The sequence below is a fragment of the Camelina sativa genome, chromosome 11 (genome assembly GCF_000633955.1).
Source record: "Camelina sativa cultivar DH55 chromosome 11, Cs, whole genome shotgun sequence".
Classification (NCBI taxonomy): domain Eukaryota; kingdom Viridiplantae; phylum Streptophyta; class Magnoliopsida; order Brassicales; family Brassicaceae; genus Camelina; species Camelina sativa.
The window spans coordinates 29,011,872-29,032,527 of NC_025695.1; the positions used below are offsets into that span (position 1 = coordinate 29,011,872).

At 34.3% G+C, this 20,656-nt stretch overlaps 5 protein-coding genes and 1 pseudogene across 6 annotated transcripts; 3 read left to right on the plus strand and 3 right to left on the minus strand.

Annotated features, from left to right (window-relative positions):
* On the minus strand, nt 2,977–5,574 carry LOC104724558 (KAT8 regulatory NSL complex subunit 3-like). The gene is made up of 7 exons (XM_010443064.2): nt 5,491–5,574; nt 4,291–4,429; nt 4,131–4,192; nt 3,900–4,035; nt 3,731–3,806; nt 3,581–3,646; nt 2,977–3,503 (listed from the first exon to the last, which is right to left on the minus strand). The coding sequence occupies exons 2-7, from the start codon at nt 4,419–4,421 to the stop codon at nt 3,285–3,287; spliced, it is 690 nt and encodes a 229-aa protein (XP_010441366.1). The 5' UTR covers nt 4,422–4,429; nt 5,491–5,574; the 3' UTR covers nt 2,977–3,284.
* LOC109127729 lies at nt 4,606–5,384 on the plus strand (annotated as a pseudogene).
* Nucleotides 5,431–7,634, minus strand: LOC104724556 (probable polygalacturonase). Its single transcript, XM_010443061.2, has 5 exons — nt 7,138–7,634; nt 6,677–6,797; nt 6,399–6,573; nt 6,237–6,307; nt 5,431–6,161 (listed from the first exon to the last, which is right to left on the minus strand). The coding sequence occupies exons 1-5, from the start codon at nt 7,477–7,479 to the stop codon at nt 5,524–5,526; spliced, it is 1,347 nt and encodes a 448-aa protein (XP_010441363.1). The 5' UTR covers nt 7,480–7,634; the 3' UTR covers nt 5,431–5,523.
* Nucleotides 10,498–14,374, plus strand: LOC104724560 (DNA primase small subunit-like). Of its 2 annotated transcripts, none has more exons than XM_010443067.2 (17): nt 10,498–10,614; nt 10,796–10,942; nt 11,023–11,073; nt 11,164–11,339; nt 11,441–11,518; nt 11,623–11,734; nt 12,246–12,330; nt 12,435–12,486; nt 12,578–12,639; nt 12,719–12,834; nt 12,924–13,045; nt 13,181–13,249; nt 13,407–13,464; nt 13,578–13,651; nt 13,758–13,806; nt 13,892–13,971; nt 14,089–14,374. In XM_010443067.2, the coding sequence occupies exons 2-17, from the start codon at nt 10,837–10,839 to the stop codon at nt 14,149–14,151; spliced, it is 1,353 nt and encodes a 450-aa protein (XP_010441369.1). In that variant the 5' UTR covers nt 10,498–10,614; nt 10,796–10,836; the 3' UTR covers nt 14,152–14,374. The 2 variants fall into 2 exon arrangements, with proteins under 2 accessions (XP_010441369.1, XP_010441370.1); XM_010443068.2 differs by having other exon boundaries at nt 10,837–10,942.
* On the minus strand, nt 14,398–16,813 carry LOC104724559 (GDSL esterase/lipase At5g41890). The gene is made up of 5 exons (XM_010443065.2): nt 16,558–16,813; nt 15,868–15,998; nt 15,351–15,593; nt 14,703–14,970; nt 14,398–14,630 (listed from the first exon to the last, which is right to left on the minus strand). The coding sequence occupies exons 1-5, from the start codon at nt 16,811–16,813 to the stop codon at nt 14,398–14,400; spliced, it is 1,131 nt and encodes a 376-aa protein (XP_010441367.1).
* On the plus strand, nt 18,665–20,397 carry LOC104728469 (probable lysophospholipase BODYGUARD 2). Its single transcript, XM_010447443.1, has 3 exons — nt 18,665–19,293; nt 19,493–19,827; nt 20,161–20,397. The coding sequence occupies exons 1-3, from the start codon at nt 18,738–18,740 to the stop codon at nt 20,395–20,397; spliced, it is 1,128 nt and encodes a 375-aa protein (XP_010445745.1). The 5' UTR covers nt 18,665–18,737.

Genomic DNA, 20,656 nt, shown 5'->3' on the forward strand with positions numbered 1-20,656 from the left:
AAAAAAAAAAAAAAAAAAATGCTTAGAAGATCAACCACAACCACAAACTAGGATGGGATGATCATATTATTTTTAAATGATAAAAATGTTTTAGACACTATGATATAATTCGTACCCAAAAATATGATATAATAGAAAAACCAGATATGAAATTCGCTTGCAAAAAAATAAGGTATTTGGAGCTCATAGATCTGGATTTGGATATATAGATTTAAAGTTACGATATACATATCCGGTTCAGATCCGCTTTTGTATAAAAATAATTCAATTATTTGTATACAAATTATATATATTTAATCAAAATAGTAGAATTGCTTAAAATATGACATATCACAAACACATCAACTATATCTTGAAAACACATGCGTATTTTTAAGAAGAACTATGTCTTAAATATTTTGAAATTGTTTGAAAATATTTTTTATTTGATTTTATTTTAAAAATAATTACAAGATTCGTAGTTATTTTGTGTGGATCTCGATATCCATGGATATTTGCGGATCTGAATCTCGGTAACTGTTTCACGGATCCGACAGATCTGAACTCGAGTATAACAAAATTTCAAGGTATCTACTATCTAATATATGCTCGATCCTATCCAGAATCTAGAAAACAAAAACAAATATTTTCATTTGAGAATTTGAAGAAGTTCGATAATATGCGATTTTTACCTTTTTCAAGTCAAGTACTAATACCCCTTCTCGAGATTATTGAGGACTTTTCTCGAATGCCTTCGCTATATCTTTTGGTTGTTTTGCAAAATACGAGCAAGAAAATATAAGAGGCATAGCAAATAGATTTAATTAAGATTATGTTTTAATTTGAGAATTTGAAGGAGTTAGATGATATGAGATTTTTATCTCTTTCGAGTAAAGTACTGATACCTCTTCTCGAGATTATTGAGAGCTTTTCTCGAATGTCGTCGCCATATCTTTTGGTTGTTTTACAAGACAAAGGTAAGAAAAAAATAAGAGGCGGAGCGAATAGATTTAATTAAGATTATGTTTAAGATTAGTGGAGGTGTATATTTATATAAGAGGAGCAAATTTTTTTGAGTTATAGGGTTTTTTCATAAGATTTATTTCCTTACTTTGATAAGTCTTTCAAAACAATTATTTTGCATTGACTGAAAATTTCAGTAAATACGGTACCTTGGTTTAATAAAATTTGGGAAAAATAATCGAAGATGATTTAAGTAAAATATTTCAAGAAATTTCATCAAAATATTGTGAAAATATGTTGAATACATATTAATTCTGAAATTAAAACCTGAACATATTCTAATGATAATGTATATGAATAAATTTGTTAGAAATATTTTATAAATATTTTTCAATAAATTTAAAGTAATTTATTTTAAAAAAATAAATAACATTAGTCAGAAATTTTTATTTTAAAGTTATCTATATTAGGCAATCATTTTCACAAAAGCCCCAATTAATCATAACCAACTATTTATTTTGACAACAGTTCTAAAAAGCGGGCTAGGCAGCCGTCTAGGCGCTAGGCACTCAACCAACGCCTAGACAACCACCTAGACAATCTAAAATTACATATGTTCCATTTTAATATATTCTCTAAGTTTTAACCTTTTTTTTGTTGGGAGCAAGGTGTCTTCGGCGGAGTCCATCTCCACTGCATTCGGAGTTAGCCGCGATTAATGTGGGCCATGGAGAGTATTCTTTGTGGCAGACTCTTTTATTACCGATTTGAGATGGATTGTGCTGAGCTAGTCGCAATGGTCCAAGCTTCTGAAGATTGGTCGGTGTTTTCCAACCTGTTGGATGAGTTCAGTCTGCTCAAGGAGTCGTTTCCACTCTTCTCCCTCTCTTGGATTCCACATGCGTCAAGCTTGAAGGTGAATTGTCTTGTTCGTGCTTCGCGTTCTCTTATTGATTGCTCAAGTAATTACCCGATACAATTAACTGTGAGGCAGTATATGCGAGGTAAATTCTTAATTATTAAAGATCTGCGAAACTTGTAAATAGCTAAGGGGACAAATGTTTGTTTTGTTTTGTTTTCAGGATTATAAATAAAAATGCAAAAACTAAAACGATTAAAATTATAAGATTAAAAAATATTGGGTCATAGGATATTTCAGAGATCAATGACTAATGAGAAATGAAAAATAAAATTTAATAATTAAGAATTTTTCAAGAACATGAACACAATAATAGACTAATCCTCTTTCAAGGCATTAGAAGCTAAATTTGACTATTAGTTTGCTAAACTTTCATTTGCAACCTCATAGCCAAATTCGCGTTACAATCAAGTTCATAAAGTTCACAATACATCCTAACGTTAACTTTTGCTGGGTAGAAATGCATTGTTCAATTCATTAGTTCAGACATTTTATTGAATATTTTTGATGCATTGAAAAACCTAGAATCTAGAACAATGTGATCAGTCCTATTCTAGCATTAAGAGCATATGAATCAAAGGACCTAAAGATTAAGAACTCTAAATAACAATCAAAACATCAATGTATTGAATCCTCTAATTAGAACCCTAAAACCCAATAAAAAGACTACTTACACATATTGAATTGAACAACACAAAGAGATGAAGAATACATTATAGACTAATGAAATGAAAATGAAAAGGATTTATAAATCTTCTCCAAAGTGTCAAGATGATGAATGTCTAATCTCTTGAAATGGCTTATAAAGGTATCAAGTGCAAAAAAACTCAAAAAAATAGAACGTCCTGCTAATTAGGTCTTTAACGTATTTATACCCATTATTAAAATAAAATAAAAATGAAAATAGAAAAAATCTGAAAAAAAAAAAACAATAAAAGTTTTTGGATCGCAGATATAAAGAAAACAGACTTCTCCGTGCTTCAACAAACTTATCTATAGACTTCAATAGACTTGTGTACATATTACACACTTGTCTAAAATTAAAATGCACAGAAGTAAATGGGAAATTATACAATATTGTACCATGTAAATGCAAAAGCATAAACAAACAACAATTGAGAAGAAACTAGGAGTCTTATTAATATAAAGGTTAATTAATGGGACAGTATCACACAAAGCCAGGATCGATGCTTAGTTGAAGGAGACTTCATAACTATATTAACTAACCGAAAACAGCTGACTTTGGTGTAAAAGAAGTTGTAAAACGAAATCTAAGAAGTGCAGTTTACCATTAGAAATATAAAACTAAAGTTGGCAGTAGGTTGACAGCATTAGCCATTGGGAGTTGAACAAGCGATGTACTACAGGGCAGGCGAAGTAAATGTAGTTTATACCCACAAACCTGGTAAACCATGACTACAAATTATGCGCTTTGAGCAAGAGATTTGGAGACAAAAGCGGCAATTGCTTTCAGAGCAACATCTTCGACTTCATCTTGTGTTAACCCCTTTGTTTCAAGGTGTTTCATCCCAATCTTGAAGGAGTGATCTCCACCATCAATCACATGCAGCTCAGTCACAGCTTTCATTTCGTTACAAACAGCTTCAAGCTTATCCAGAGGACACATAGGATCTTTGCTACCCTTTAGACAATCCAAAAGATCCAATCATTTCCTTAATGTGCAAAATAGAGTTTTGTTACTTATGCATAGAAGAATACCTGAACAAACATCACTGGGACTCCCATTTCCAGCAAGGTCTCGTCTCTTATCACACCTTTAGCGCCCTGAACACAACGTATATCATACAACTGGCCATTCATACATTGCGGTGGATAAGAAATGGATAGTCATGGTCATTAAGTGCAAACCTTAAGTGGATATCCTAAACAAATCACAGCTGAAACTTTAATATCATCATTCAAAGCTGAAACCATACAGCTTACTCTGCAAGTGATAATAAGGGTCACATTCAACATCAAAACGTAAGCAAACAAAACAACGTGTGGGTGAGTGGGAGGAAGGCAAACGAAATGGTACCTAGAACCCATTGATTTGCCAGCTAATATCAAAGGATGACCAGGGAATTTAGCAGCAGTTTCTTTAACAACATCCAAATGAAACTCAATCAATTTTTCAGCTTTCGGAGCAACTCCTCTTTTCCCACCAGCAAGATCTACGCATCAAGTCCGCAATCACTTTATGCTTTTAATTGTACTATGACTATTACCAAATCTTACGATTCAGACCCAAGAAAAAAAAATCACTTACAAGGGTAGTCAAATGTGACCACTTCAACAGCTCCTAATGTCTTCTTTAACATTTCCTTCCATCTAAAGCAAACCCACCAACAAATACAGAGAAAAATTCAAACCCAATATGTGTCTGAATCACTTAAACACGAGTAAGTGAATAAACTCAGAAAAAGTACCTAATCATCCAGTCGGAAGAAGAGGGAGCACCGGCACCGTGAGCTAATAGAACGACCGGCGAACATGGAATCTCTGATTTCTCAGCACACGATTCTTGATTCACCTTTCTTCTTTTCCTCCGTGAAGCCATGGAGAAACCTAGAAATCTCAGTCAGACGAACAGTCTCAAAAGCCCTAAGAAAAATGGGTATACAGGATTTGAGTTTTTCGCGCCAAACTAATTGGGCCAATAAATAATGCCCAGTCCATTAAGATTTGGGCTTCCAGACCAAAACAGGCCCAAACTTATTAAAAATACAATTTTCATGGGTTTAGAAAAATAATTTTTGTTAATAAATTGTTAACACCGTTTATCATCAATGCCTTCACAATTCAGAATTCCTTCTTCACACAACAATGGCCTCGCTCCCCGTTACCGTCACCGTTCTTCTGTTCACGTTGGCTCTCTCCGTCGCTTAAGCCGGGAAATGACATCATCGACGAACCCTTAACCACTGTATCAGCCGAACCCGACCCAGATTCCTCAAAACCAACCCTTCCCGGATCCGACGAGGTCACAGTTCCTGTGAATTTCGTCAATTTCCATCCGATCAACCGTCATTTCCCTAGACGTCCGTTAACGACGACGGAACCTTTCAAACGCCGTCCGTGCCACGAGCTGCGGTGGGGACGAGGCCTTCAGATCTCTTACGGCAACGACATGATCTTGTCCGGCGAAGATGAGAAGGCGGCAGGTACAGACGTCGTCGTTGCGGATATCCCGGCGATTAAGATCTTAGTCGGGTCGGAGGAGGATGATGGGTCCAAGAAGGCTAAGGTGAAATTGGTAAAGCGCAAAGAAGAAGATGAGAGAGACTATTACAAGAGAAAGATTCGCAAGTTTCTCAACCATTTGGTCTGAATGAAGAAGATGAACAATTACAAGACTCGAGTTTGTGTTAGAATCTAAGATATGATTAAATAATTAGCATCCACCATGTTCATATGATCTGAAAATGATGATGATGTATTTTGTTTATATATATCTCAATGTCAGTAGAAGATGTTTTTGTAAAACCTTTTATTCTATAGATTGATTATACCATTTTATATAGATTGATTGTCCCAAGTGTTGTTGATTGCAGAGGTATATGTGGCAATGGTGATGAAAGAAGATAGAATGAATTACTGATTTGATTGTGAAGATGACAATAACTTACATTACTCTACATGGTCTCTTTAGCTTTGGAGTGTTAGGATTGGTTTTCACAGGAACCACCTTGTTGGGTGGTTGCGGTTAGCTCAGGGCAAGGCGTGGGGTTGACCTTGTGGGCGGCTCCTACGACATCTGAGCATTTCCATGTTGGAGGACTTTTTGTTCCGGTGAGTGTAACATTGGAGAAGCAGAGATTGGTGAATGGTGAATCTTCTAACCCCTGAATCATGCCAGCACGCTCGACTTTGATTCCCCATACGTTCTTGATCGTTATGCCACTTACAACGGGGAGCGCAGTCAGGTTGAATTTATCGTCGGGGTGATCTCCGGTGTCGCCAGAGATTTTAATCCCGGTTCGAACATTTTCCATGTAAACACCGGAGATTGTGATCCCCCGGATGCTTCCTCCTCGGCCAGTGTTTGTCTTGATGTGGATGCCGATCCCCGAATTGTACAGAGTGATGTTTTCGACCGTGATATTTTGGATTCCGCCAGAGGTTTCGCTTCCGATGGCTATTCCAGCGAATCGGGAAGATCCGGTGATGCGGCGAATGGTGATATCTCGGCTTGAACGGTTGTAGGCAATGCCATACTCGTCCCAACCACTCTTCACGGCAACAAGGTCATCACCAGTAGACATGTAGGAATCTTCTATACAGACGTTAGAGCTTGAATCTGTGGCAATTAGTTAGCACATCAGTCATGATTTGAAACGAAATGTGATCAAGTGAAAGGGTAACTGATAAAAACCTGGATCAATTCCATCGGTGTTGTAGGAATCAGTTGGAGCAAGAATGGTAACGTGATGAACAACAACACCACTGTAAGGAAAGAGGTAGTAAGTACTAATCACCAAGTGCGTATTCAAAAGTTCATGAGAGATGCTTACAAAGAGAGAGACTGTAAGTAAACCTGCAATAAACCGGATGAACTGTCCAGAAAGGGGAGTTCTGAAGAACAACATGAGAGATGACGATGTTTGTTGAGTCCTTGAACTCAATGAGACCCGGTCTTGTAAACTTTAGAGTTCCACTTCTATACATGTTCCACCAAGGTTCTCCTTGTCCATCAATCGTGCCATTCCTGCCTAGCAAATGGGTTCTCAATGTCAGCAACAAAACAATCTGATTTCAGAAGATACATTTTCGACATCTAAAGCTGACACAAAGTGATCTCCGAACCAACCTCACCTGTAATAACAACGTCATTGAGTCCGTCTCCATGGATAAAGCTGATATATCTTCGTCCAGGACGCTCCCGTCCTCTTCCATAAGACGGCAAAGGATCGCTTAAAGGCCATTTCTCCGTATCCTAAAAATAATCAAAACAAGCATTTTGTCATATAAAGGCAATTCTATGATATCACATCCAAACATAAACCCCAAATACAATCACATAGCAACGTTACAATGTTTTGATTCTTGAGCAGGAGATACCAATATCAAAGATGAAACCATACTAAAGAAGAAGCTAATCTTCAATATACAACAACAAGATTATTCAAACTACCTAAGAAACCTCAAAACCTGTATGCATTTTTACAAATGATACACACTTAAACCTAAATCGTTAAATACAATCACAGATTCAAAATCAAACACCATTAGAGAAGAAACAAACCAAACAATTCCAAAAGCAATCAATCACTCACCTGAAGGGCTTTAATAACCGCACCATCGGCAAGGTATAGAGTCATATGACTCGTGAGATTGAAGCTCTGAGTCAGATACACACCACGAGGCACATACAGAAGCGTTCCATTGCTACTGTTGGAGTTCCTTATCCGATCAATCGCCGCATTGAATGCGTTGGTGTTCAGGGTCTTTCCGTCACCGACAGCGCCAAAATCAGAAATCGATAACATCGCGGTCCTGTGCTTCAACGGAACTATACCAGAACACGTAATCGGAGCTCCAAGCGAGAGATGGTGACGCAAAACAGCAGAGAGGAAGAAGAGTACGAAAACAGAGATCGGAGATCGAGAAATCGTCATATCTGAGATGAGAGCCTTTGCTAGTGTGAAAGAAGAAAGAGAGAGTAAAAATCTCGGCCGCCAGAGAATTTGGATCTAGCAGCTATAGGGAGAGAGAGAGAGAGAGAGAGAGAGGCAAAGCAAAGTTGCTGTGAGAGAATTACGACCATCTTTACTCCAGAACGTCTAAATGTTGAACGTGTAAATGTTGCTCAGAAAAAAAAAAAAAAATTATTACACATTTTTATTTTTTATTTACTTTTAAAAATATGTGCCAATAAATAAATGCCACGTGTCGAAGAATGTTTCTCACAACGTTCTCAAAATACTCCAGCAAAGAACGTTACTCTTCTTTTTACTTTTATCTCTCATCTTTTTCTTATTTTTTTTAATAAGAGTAACTATATGAGTAACACCAGTAATCATGCTCTTGCCAAGAACAAGAAAGAAGAAAGCAAAAAAAACACAGAAGGGATTGTTAATTTACGTTTTTCTCCTTCCGTTAGCTTTAAAGTTTAAACGGTCTGAAAAGTAAATTTCAAATCTTTGGTATTTTTTTTTGACAATTAAAAATATATATATATATCTCTTATAATGTCAACTAAAGGACTAAATCTAATCTAACCAATCAACTAACCAGGTTAGAAGCCTTTTTAGCTTTGAACCTAAAAAAAAAAGAACCCCTTTAGGAAAGGTTTGTCTTTTTAGGGAAATAGTCAATTTAGTTTTGTTGTTTGACACTTTTTACAAAAAAAAAAAAAAAAAGGAACTTAAATTTACAATCCTTAAATAGTTTTATTTCATAATAAATGATTTTCTAGAACTATATTATTTGTTACTAGGAGATGTTCATTATAAACGTGCAGGTAGTTGTATTATCATTACAATAGGAATTGATCAAAAATCTTCTAATAATGATGTAAAAGATGATTTAAAAAAAGAACTATTATTTTTTATAACATAGATGTCATTTTTATTTTAAATATTTAATATAAATTTTGTTAAATAAATATAAAATTAATATCATAAAGTAATGAAAATGTCAATTGTCAAATTGTTTTGTAAGGATATAGCTGATTTTTTTTTAATTTGTTAATTATCATAATGATATTTATTGTGGAATGAAATGAAGAACCGATAATAGTCTTTTTATTATTAATTTTATCTTTTACAAAGTAAAATGATAAAATGGATTAAATTTATATTTCTGAATAGTATATTTTCATATTATTCTAAAGATAATACAAAATATGTATGAAAGATCTACAATAAATACTTTCAACTTTTTTTAGCAATTGAAATCCATAATTTTATGAACAACTATTGTCAAAGGCAAGGCTTGACAATAACTTGTTGTTATAATTATAATCCTCAACATCATTAAAAGTCGTTTAGTGATATGGAAAATATAAGTCTCAATCCAAAACCTTACCAAATTTGAAAATTAATTTATAAGCACTTGACATTTAGATTTTAGTAATTTATGGTCAATTTCTGTTCATATATCTTTGTTGCTTAGGTGTTTGTAACACTTTCTTGAGAAAGTATAAGTGATTTTTTTCTCAGATTTTGTGCTAGTATACATCCCCATTCAAACTAAACAAATCACTTTTTTTTTTGCATCATTATCAATTTACTAGTTTCTTGGTTAATTTACTACATTCATATCAAAATGACAAGAATGTTATGTTAGCTATACTTTCTCCACCTTTATCATCACCACCATTACATAAACTAGAGATGAGTAAGTATTAATTTCTCTCATCCATGCTTTTTATTTATGAACAAACATTTTAGAAATAAATATTAAGATTTCAACAGAACAACAACTAATCTGGTTTATCTGCAGAGTTACTGCAGAAACAGCATTAACTGAACCTATCTTTTGGTCAATAGAGAAGAAAATACAATTTTGTATTTTGGCGAGTCACCATTTTGTCGATTTTCCAGATCAAGATTTTCATCAATCAGTTATAGCAAGTTCAGCTATGGTATTGAAAGGCCAGGATTGGCATATGAAACTAGATCCTCCTTTCCAAGCAGAGACACTCAAGTTAAATGTTGAAACCAACCAGAAGGTTTACAATAATAGCAAATTGGTTGACTTGATTAGATTCCTGAGAAATACTCTTTCCCATGTCCGTCAAAATAGTTCTGCTATACAGGTTCATCAATTTTATAACTTTTTTATTAGCTCTCATCATGCAAAGACTTCTCAAGAAAATAAGAAATCTAGCTAATAATCAGATGAGATTTTGAAAACCAAGGTTTTCATATGCAATTGGAGATGCTAGAAGTTGTTATGAAAAGGTATAAAACGATATAAAAAACATAAGAAAAATCTATTATATTTTGAAGTTTTATGAGTATAGAAATACAAGGTTGATAAATGAATAAATAATTACTTACAAAATTTACCTTGCTCTGCTAATAACATTTTTAGTCCACAAGCCAAAATTATGTGTGGTGGTTAGAGTTGAATCAAAACTTCATATGGGCTAATAGATCGATCACTTAAAAAAATGGAATTTTTGAATTATTTACATTTTTAATTTTTAACCCAATTATTAGAAACTACTCTCTCTACTCTTTCTTAATTTAATTTACAGGAAATATTGTTACAAAAAGATACATTTTAAAAACTTTTTCTGCATTTTTATTTAGTTATTAATGATGAATTATAAATTTTGAAAATAATTAAATATTATTGATTTAGAATTATAGAAATTTATTAATAAAAAAAAATTATGTATTTCTTATCAGTTTAATTTTTTCTTAATATATGTGAAAAATTTTAAAATAAATAATTAAAGATTAAAGCTAAACCGTAAATGTTCGGTAACCGTGTTCCAAAATTGGTTTTATGTTTTACCGCTTTTACGTAAGAAAATAAAACAAAACAAAATTATGAAAAGCTACACAAATATAACGAGCCTAAATAAATAAGCCCATAACTAGTATTTGGGCCCATTGTTTCTTCCAATATTCCCCCGCCAAATTTACCCTAGTTGCTTTCTTCTTTCCCGCTGTTTCCCACACTCCACACACAGTTGCCCACTCCAAAAATCTCCCAAACGCCACAACAAATTTCTAAATCGACGACGACGACGACATTGTTCTCCGTCAAGCTTCTCCTTTTTTAAACCTTCAAGATTCGTAAGCTACCTCTTTCTCTTCCAATCAATTAAGTCGGAAGCTTAATCATTTCAATCTGAATCTAACGTTCTGTATCTCTACTAACTCTTTATTTGGTATCAGAAATTTGATTCAATTCGATTATGATGTTTATATAAAATCTTTACTTTTAATAGTTCGATTTGTTTTTTGGGTTACCCAGATAGTAATAAAAGCAACTCTTTTTGTTACTGTGCGGGGAAGATGACGAGAGAGGAGATTGATAACAATGGAGATGATATGATGATTGATGACCCAAATCCTAAAATCGAAAACGAGTTCAATGTTCATTACCTCCGGATTTACTACGGCAAGTTTTAATTTTTTTTTGTTGTCGTCTCTTCATATAATCAATTCTATCTGCCTTACACTACTGATAACATATTGCAGGCAATCTATTCCCTTACTCTGATATTCACAAATGGCTCTCATACGGACACGGTACTTGTCTTGTTTCTTTCACATATGAAAAGCTTGTAACAGGTTTGTAAATTTGTAATGAAATTGTCTGTGTTTTTGTAAATATGTTAGATGGGAAACATCCTGGTTGTGATGAATACTACTTCGGTAGAAGAGAGTTCTCGTTTACCCTTGAGAACGATGTTTATTTGCGGTACAAGTCTTTCAAGAATGCTTCAGCTATGGAAGACGCTATCAAATCGAATTTCCCATACAAGATTGATATTGGCGCTGTGTATAGCGTTGATGTAAGCTCTAAATCCTGTTTTCTAAAATCAAATTTGGTAGCTTTTCTATGTTTTAGGAACCGTTCTTACTCGTTTGAGGTTTATGAATGTGTTCTTTTCAGCCAGATAAGAGACATGCCTATGCACATAGTGGAACTAATTTGTTTACTCCAGTGGAGAGGGAGTTAGTCTTTGACATTGTGAGTTTTAGTTATCTTATCAATTGATTTTTGGAATTGGTTTTGTATTCGTATTCTTCTGTATTTTGTTTTGGTTGCTTGACCTGAATCTGTTGCTTCCTCAGGATATAACAGATTATGATGATGTTAGATATTGCTGCTCCGGAGCTGATGTTTGCGCCAAGTGTTGGCCTTTAATGACAGTTGCTATCAAAGTCATTGATACTTCCTTAAGAGGTATCACAAATATTTTCTTAAGTTTCAAATAGTTGATACAACTAGAGTTTTTAGTGTCCTGAGATTTTCCATCCGTATGAGTTTTGTAATATTTATAGCCCCTGTAATGTAGAAATCATTTTGGAGTTCACTGCTTGATCTGGTTTTTGTCAATGTGAAAGACTGCTTGGTCTTATCTTAGAACGAACTTGTAATTGTTAGATACTGTTGCTCGGGAGCCGATGTTTGCTCCAAGTGTTGGCCTTTAATGACAGTTGCTATCAAAGTCATTGATACTTCTTTAAGAGGTATCACAAATGTTTTCTTAAGTTTCAAATAGCTGATACAACTAGAGTTTGTATTGTTCCTGAGATTTCCCATCCCTATGAGTTTTTGTAATATTTATATCCCCTGTAACCTGAAGATCATTGTGGAGTTCACAGCTTGATCTTGTTTTTGTCAATGTGCAAGACTGCTTGGTCTTATCATAGAACGAACTTGTAGTCACTCATTTTGGTCTTGTCAATTGCAGATGATTTTGGTTTCAAATATATTCTCTGGGTCTTCAGTGGACGCCGTGGAGTTCATTGTTGGGTTTGTGATGCTAAAGCTCGAAGGTGAAACTAAGACCACTAACACCATTTCTCCCTTTGCTTGGTTTATCTTTCCGCATTTGATCTTCTGCTCTGTGAATGAAACTCTGTATGATTAAATCCTGCAGGTTGACTAATGAACAAAGATCAGCAGTTGCTGAATACTTCCGTGTTTATAAGGTGGTGTTCTCAAGAGCTAAATTGTGGTATATTTTGTTGGTTTCTGGCATTTTGAGTTTATCTAAGTTTAACTATTGTTTATGTGACACAGGGAAATGAAAACAATGCCAAGAAAGTCGATCTTATGGGTCATTCTCTTCATCCGTTCCTTGCGTATGCGTTTCTCCTTCACCTCTTCTTTTCTGACTTCAAAATCACTGTCTTTGTTACTAATTTCAATTTGGCTTTCCAGGAGATCATATGTGGATTTTCTTAAGAATTTCTTTGAGGGTGAGTTACAGGCAAATCAAAGTATATTCTCAAGCAAAGAAAAGTATGAGAAGATACTTGGGATGATAACAGATGAAGGTATGGTAGCGTGATGATTTATTTTTCCAGCGTACGAGAGGTCCTTACCTCCTTTTGGCCATTTACAATAATTTAAATCTTCACGACAGATATACAATCAGATCTCAGAGGAAAGTGGGAGAATTCTGCGAGATCATCACTATCAGAAGAAGCCACCAGTCTTTTAAGGTGGGAGCAGCTTAAAAAAACGCTTCAGTCAAAGAAAAACAAGGTGTGTATTTTCTTAAATGATTGAAAACATGTATGTTAAATGTTGTGAAAAGCTTAGTTGTTTCTACTCAGCTTTTAGCTTATTGAACTTAAATCCTAGATTTATTCATTTTCAATCCTGTCTCCAATGTTTTAGGCTCCATCACTGCGGACGTGCATAGAAGAAATTGTCTTTACCTTTACCTATCCTCGAATTGATTTGGAGGTTCGTTCTAATCTATGCTACAATTTTAATAAACCCACCGTACTATAATGGTATATTTCCTTGCTGTATAGTGTTCAAGATCCTGTAGCAACTGATAAGATGGAGGCCGGACAAGTTTAGTGACTGTTTAATTGTATGGTGTTTTCTTTTATTTCAGGTATCTAAACAAATGAACCATTTGCTTAAGGCACCCTTCTGTGTCCATCCAAAAACAGGTCTCTTCACTGGTTCTTGACTATACTACACCAGTTGATAAAAGTTATGTTCATACTCAGTTCAATATATGGATATGAGCTCAAATTGTTAAGAAATGTCGTCTGGTTTTCAGGTCGTGTCTGTGTTCCTATTGACCCGAATAACTGCGATGAGTTTGATCCATTGGCAGTTCCAACGCTTTCACAGGTAAAATAATAGATAATGTGATACATCTAGAGTGTGGATCTGAAATTATTTTATCACTGAGATGTTTTTTTTGTTAGCTTATGTTTCATTTTCTAATGAATTTCAGCTAATAGAAGAAATCAACGCAGGAGGCCTCAGCATGGATGTAGATGATGGTATGTTCTCAAATACCATCAATGTGGAATTGCTTTGGCTTAAACTTTACTAGTAGAAATAATTTCAGTTATTTAACACCTGCAGATTCAGATAAAAGTTTACTTGGGAAATCAATCAAATTCTTCAGATCCTCATTCCTAGAACCACTACTAAAGTCCTGCAAGGTAAATCTCTCGTTGCTCTACTTTTTTGAATCGATGCTTGATCATGTCGAAAAATATGTTAAAGGGTTCTGATACAGTTATTGAAAGAGTGGTGATATGTTAATGAAATGTCTGCAGGAAGAAATAGAGAGTTCGTACAAAACCAAAATTGGGAAGTCTAAGGATACATTCAGCTGGTGACTAAGGTATTGAGTTTATTGCGGTTTATAGTCCACTTATCTCAGTCCTAGTTGTTTATTTCAGTTTGGTTCAGTTCGTAATGTACAAGCTTCACTAAACTTTATTGTCTATCAGTAGAGCCTCTCTATCTTGTTGTGATGTTTCCTAAGAAGATTATAGCTTTTTTAGCTACTGATTGATGTGTATGACATGTGACTGAATATATTTATATGGTTATGAATCACCACGAACATTAGCTTTAGTAAATTAAAGATCGTTAAGATAACGAATGTTGAAAGGTGTGGCCACAGTTTGGTCACCATCGAGAAGTGCTTTTGCAACAATGAGATTGGCAGCTTCGGTTGGGTGATACGTGTCCCAAAAGACAAACTTGGAGCGGTCCTCACAAGCCGCTTGGCTTGAGTTCTGGTTCGGTCCCTTGAAGCACGTAAATGGTGGAAAGTAGCCGCCACAACACGGCTTGTCTGCGTTCTCCAAGCCTTCTAAACAATTTCATTAGATTCTAACCAATAAAATCAGTGACTAGAATCAGCCAAAACACCAATCCTTACCAAATTGTCGATAGTTCAGGACCAGTTCCAAGAAAAGGTCGTAAGAGTTGGCGTAGACAAATGTAGTGTTGTGATCTCCGGAACTTAACTCCGTGTTCAATGTCCTAAGAGAGTCTCTAAGCTTCATGTTGTAGCCTCGGACAATTTGGTTGACTTGGTCGGAGCATTTTCCTGCCGGTATTAAATTCAAGGCACGAACAAATGGTATGCAACCGAGTGGCCCTACTCCAACCACCACGAACTTCCTAGCTCCTAGTTGATGCAAACGCTGTTAACACGCAATTGAAAACCGTTTTAGGATGTATCTACGTTTACGTTTCTGTAAAATGTACACGTAAAGTCGTAAACACATCAAGCGTAACAAAGAAAAACAATAGTGTGGCATTTGCTTGTAAAGATTGCAAAAATATTTAATGAGAAATTAATTTTTTTTGCGCAAAAAATAGTTTATAGAAACTTTACAGGAATGCAAAGATGGCCCCAAATGATATTTTTTTATTATTTCACCACGACATAAATGTTGGACCCCTAGTGATGATAACAAATGATCATAATAATAATTGTTTCACTCAAAGACTTAGTCAAGGTGTCCGACTTTGTAGGCATTATATATCTATATAATGTACTTTTTTTTTTGAGAAATATTACCTTAAGATGTGTGGTCAAATGGAACACCATGGAATCTTGTAGGACATCAGTGGGGAGCTTGTCTTGGGAGAAGAAAGGTATAGATGGTTGGATATAATTTAATATATCATTTGACCCAATTGTGATGGTGAACATTGCCTTTTTCAACATCTCTTTTGTACCATTTTCACCAATCACTTTTATCACATAATCTCTACTCTTCTCAAAATAACTCACTTGATCTCTCAATGGAACTCTACCGATCTGTCAAGAAAAAGAAAAAAAATTCATAAGTAGTATTCGTAAAACTGAATAATCTTTTTTTATCGAATGGAAAATAGAGTTATTTACAAACTGTTTTGAAAAAGGTAGAACTCGAATTGCATAACATATGAAAAAATGGTTTTAGAATTTTATTTCATGAAAAAATTGGTCTTTGTATACACGAATTTTATTACATTTTCGCTTTTGTTTAAATATATATTCCATAAAATAGTAATATACGTTAAAAAGTTAATATATAGATGGTGGAGCTTACGAACAAAAGTCCAGTGTCGTCCAAGATTCCAGCCGCACCAGAAGCATAGTTGATTCCATTGAGAATTGAGTTAGCCTCAGTGTCTGGTTCAAGATAGGGAGGTGGTGCAGATTTTGCTCCGAAGGCTTCACCTAATGTTTCAATTTATTCCAATAAAACTATATATTATTCTATCTTAAGATTAATGATAACTATATGTTATGTGTAAAACAATTAAACACAGAGTGGCATCATCTTAAAACTCTGAAAAAAAACAACTTTGAAGTGACTGAAAAGAAGAAGGACCAACTGAGTAAGGGGTTTAATAAATTGTTAAAATTAAATAGAACTCCTTACCAAACTCGCATTTATGTGATTAGCCTTTGACTTCTCTCCATTACAATTTTTCAATTACGCGTAACTAATTTGTTCGGTCCAATCAAACCCACTTATGACATTTACATGCTTCAAGAAGAGTCAACTTATCAATATAGTTGACTTGTGCACCAAAGTCTTGTTCTGTTAGATACTTTCTTAGATCGTATTGAATACTGTAACTAACCGTTAAATCAAGCACATTTATTTCTAATTACGTAGTACTCACTACTCGTTTTCAATATTTATGAATTAAATAAACTTAGGCAGGGCGAGATATATAATATATACTCGATCTATGTACATATATATGTATTCTAAAATAAACATACATACCCACAATATCAGAAATGGTCCGACCATTAGTGAATCTTCCCGTGGGTTGGCCATTGGAAGGTCCAAAGTCGATGCCATAAGGGGAAGAATCAGCTTTTGACAATGTGAAAATATAGTTGTTGTTTCCAACATCTACCAATGAGTCTCCAAAAATAAAGTTTGTAAATGATTGAGCAGCCTGAAAATGTGATAGCCAGAGAAGAAGAAAAGTGAAATGGAAATTAGGCTTGAGAAAACATCTATAAATGAAATCCATTTTTTTCACTTTCTCAAGATCATCTGAAATAGACTTGTTTGGTTAAATATAGTTGATCAGTACATTAACACTTTTGAACCATTCCTTTTGCTTACGTCTGTTACAGCATGACTTGTTCAAAAGATAGCACATGGTTCTACGTATTCACTGTTACTTGTTCGGTCGAGCTAGTAACACAAAAATTGACTCCACTCTTGTGTGCATCTATATATACTTGACTGTTTTGAAATTTACATGATGATTATAGATTTCAAAAAACAGTCGTTTTTTTTTCTTACAAAATTGTACGTAATCAATATTAAGAAATTTTATTATTATTATTGATGATTATAATTTAGGACAACAATCAAAGGTAGACTGTCTTTCAGATGGAGTGTACTACTGGTTAATAGTAATACTACTAGAGTACTAGTCAAAGAGGGTGATAGCAAAGAGCTTAATTAATGGTACATGTGCCTCATCGAACACGCTTCATAGTTTCTTCTTCTCAAACAACACTAAATCATTTATATTTATATATATATATATATATTATAAATATTGTTCAATATATCTGACATATTATTATTTGTATGTGGATTAGTTTCAACTAAATACAATACATTCAAACAAAACTCAGACATATAAACTTCATGTACCTTCAAAATGCCGCTAATAATTTTTTCTTTGTAAAATATCTTTATGTAAAATAACAAAAATTAAGGGAGGCATTTGAATGCTTTTTTAAAAGAAAAATCGATTCTATATATAATCTTTAAGATATTATTTACTAAAATGGACTAATTATATATTTATTAAAATTACTACATTTATTGGATTTGCCATATTTCATTAAGTTATCAAAAACATAAAACATTTAAGGGAATGTTAAAATATATTGTTGAAAATCTTTACCAATATATATATATATATATATATGTTGTTGAAAATTATTTTTTATTTATGTAAAGACTAATCAAATCGTGACATACAGATATCAAATCCAATATGGTGAATACTGTCATTCCATGTCAATTTCATCTAAAAGCTCTTAATTAGGACAAGGTGTGGAAAAAAGTAAAGCTTAATAGAAAATGTAAGGCATCTCCCAAGATGGGTACAAATTAAAGTAGTCATTGTCCTAATTCTCTTTAGATTCAACCTTCGAACCCATAAACTGATGTTGTAATTATATGTCTCAGTTCATCCTGGTCCTCAAGCACTAGACCTGTGTTCTAATTTTAAGTGATACGAAAGTAGTCATTGTCCTTATTCTTTACATTCAACCTTCGAACCCTTAAAACAAATGTTGTAATTAATTATCTCTAGTCATCCTGGTACTCAAGCTCTAGAAGAAGTATGTGGAGCCTTGGAGGTCCATAGGAAGACACCTCATAAGTGATCTTCAATGACATTGACTACGATCATATTTTTCTTACATGTTTGTTTACTTCAGATCAGCCAATCTACAACAATCTCCAAAAGTAAACGCAAGATGATGAAACACAAAATTCCACATGATTCTTAAACCAAAATGTAAGACTTTTTTTTTTTCTTTTTTTCTCTCATTCAAAACACTTTAGCATATATATAGGTGATGAGGCATAGTTTCTTGTTGGTACTTTTACCTCAAAAGTCTCTCAAACCATAAATTAATATAGTACATTCCAAATTATAAATATATTATGACAAAGTATAATTAAATTAAATATTTAATTTAGTGTTTGCAAAAAAAAAAAAAGGTTCAACCTCCACCCAATTTCATCACTTTGGACAGCAAATTATTTTAAATGAAACAATAAATTCATATATCTGTCATCTGCTATAAATTACCCTCTCTCTCATCATCATCATCATCATCATAAACTTATATAACACTCTCACTAACACATTTCCAAGGTTCAAATCAAACCCCTTCTTCAACATTCACCACCACAACATCATCATGGGCTTTGCACGGTGGCTCAACCGCACTGTGGGCTTCTTTGTCTTCTCCCTCCTCGACATTGCCGATTTCTTGCTTTGTTTTACGTACAAGACTTTGGATTACTTCTTGGAGTCAGAGAGGAAACCTTGCTACTGCTATTCTCCACCAGAGGCTAAAGCCAAGACCGAGAAGATCATAGTGTCGGAACGGGGAGAGTACTCAAAGGTTGTGTCATTGACAAGAAATAAGATCCATTTCGATGAGATCTCGGACACGCTCTACTCACGTGGTCCTTCACTTCTAACGAGGCTCTCTAAGCTCGTGAGGTCCGTGAAATGTTTTAATTATAGGGGTTTGATCATGAGAGGCAATGTGGTGGAATCTTGTGATCACGATGAGTCTAAGAAGAAGAAGATTAGTAAAAGTAAAAAGAGATTAATGACTTTTAATTCTACGGTGGTTGAGAAATCTTCGACAGCTCCAAGATGGTCGGATTGTCATTGCAGTTTCTGCACTTCTTGGCTCACTTCTTCCAACAAAGATTCTCTGTTTGTCAAAGTTCAACAACCCAAAGGTAAATTAATTTTATCCACTTCCAGCATTTATTTCTGTGCATGTAAATTAATTTATCCACTTCCAACATTTTTTTTTGTGTTACGTAGAATTATCAAAATTTAATATACTATATTTTTCTAGTCGCCACCCGTTCCACAATAGTTGACTTATTTTGATATATTAAGGTAACATAAATAAATGATATACTGTATGTGCAGATAAAAAGAAGGTCCGAGACAACGTTATGTTTATACATGGTTTCGTATCATCATCCGCATTTTGGACGGAGACTCTCTTCCCAAACTTTTCTGATTCGGCCAAATCAAAGTATAGGTTCATCGCAGTCGATCTTTTGGGCTATGGAAGAAGTCCTAAGCCAAATGACTCGTTATATACACTAAGAGAACATTTAGAGATGATTGAGAAATCGGTGATCTCTCAGTTCAAACTTAAAACGTTCCACATCGTCGCTCACTCCCTAGGCTGCATTTTAGCTCTTGCACTCGCCGTTAAACATCCAGGAGCTATCAAATCCCTTACTCTTTTGGCTCCTGTAAGTCAACAATTATACGTGATAATAATAAATCCTTAATTTGAAATCTTGGTTTATTTTTACCCTTTTAAAATAATATTATACATGGGTTTTGGTACGTGTGTTTGGAATTCATGTTAAAAAGTATATTAGCCAAACCAAAAATGAATAAGTTTGGTATAATTTTGTTTTTTCCTGGACGTTATGTTTTCTTAAGTACTATGTTTTGTTTTAGTTATGAACAAGGGCGGATCCACCCGTTATTATGAACAACTTATTTTGTTTTAGTTGACTTATTTTGATTATGAATGTTTTGGACTTAAGAGGTAAATAATTGAAGTGATAATATGGCAGCCATATTACAAGGTGCCAAAGGGAGTCCAACCGGCCCAATACATAATGAGGGAAGTGGCTCGAAAGGAAGTTTGGCCACCGATGCAGTTTGGTGCATCAGTGCTTAGCTGGTACGAGCACCTAGGCCGCACCATTGGCCTCGTCCTTATCAAAAATCATCACTTGATTGAATTTGTCACCCGCCTTCTCACTTTAAACAGGTACATATATATACCATACAAANAATACTGTAACTAACCGTTAAATCAAGCACATTTATTTCTAATTACGTAGTACTCACTACTCGTTTTCAATATTTATGAATTAAATAAACTTAGGCAGGGCGAGATATATAATATATACTCGATCTATGTACATATATATGTATTCTAAAATAAACATACATACCCACAATATCAGAAATGGTCCGACCATTAGTGAATCTTCCCGTGGGTTGGCCATTGGAAGGTCCAAAGTCGATGCCATAAGGGGAAGAATCAGCTTTTGACAATGTGAA

Coding starts and splice junctions, on each gene's coding strand:
- LOC104724559 (XM_010443065.2), bottom strand. CDS start 16,813: ATGGATTTCATTTATAGATGTTTTCTCAAGCCTAATTTCCATTTCACT. Junction 15,999..16,557: donor GACCATTTCTGATATTGTGG/GTATGTATGTTT, acceptor TTGAAACATTAG/GTGAAGCCTTCGGAGCAAAA. Junction 14,971..15,350: donor ATTTGACCACACATCTTAAG/GTAATATTTCTC, acceptor GCGTGTTAACAG/CGTTTGCATCAACTAGGAGC.
- LOC104724558 (XM_010443064.2), bottom strand. CDS start 4,421: ATGGCTTCACGGAGGAAAAGAAGAAAGGTGAATCAAGAATCGTGTGCT. Junction 3,807..3,899: donor GGCAAATCAATGGGTTCTAG/GTACCATTTCGT, acceptor TATCACTTGCAG/AGTAAGCTGTATGGTTTCAG. Junction 3,647..3,730: donor GTTTAGGATATCCACTTAAG/GTTTGCACTTAA, acceptor CGTTGTGTTCAG/GGCGCTAAAGGTGTGATAAG.
- LOC104724560 (XM_010443067.2), top strand. CDS start 10,837: ATGACGAGAGAGGAGATTGATAACAATGGAGATGATATGATGATTGAT. Junction 11,074..11,163: donor ATGGCTCTCATACGGACACG/GTACTTGTCTTG, acceptor TAAATATGTTAG/ATGGGAAACATCCTGGTTGT. Junction 12,487..12,577: donor AATACTTCCGTGTTTATAAG/GTGGTGTTCTCA, acceptor TATGTGACACAG/GGAAATGAAAACAATGCCAA.
- LOC104724556 (XM_010443061.2), bottom strand. CDS start 7,479: ATGACGATTTCTCGATCTCCGATCTCTGTTTTCGTACTCTTCTTCCTC. Junction 6,574..6,676: donor CAATGACGTTGTTATTACAG/GTGAGGTTGGTT, acceptor CCCATTTGCTAG/GCAGGAATGGCACGATTGAT. Junction 6,162..6,236: donor CACCGATGGAATTGATCCAG/GTTTTTATCAGT, acceptor TAATTGCCACAG/ATTCAAGCTCTAACGTCTGT.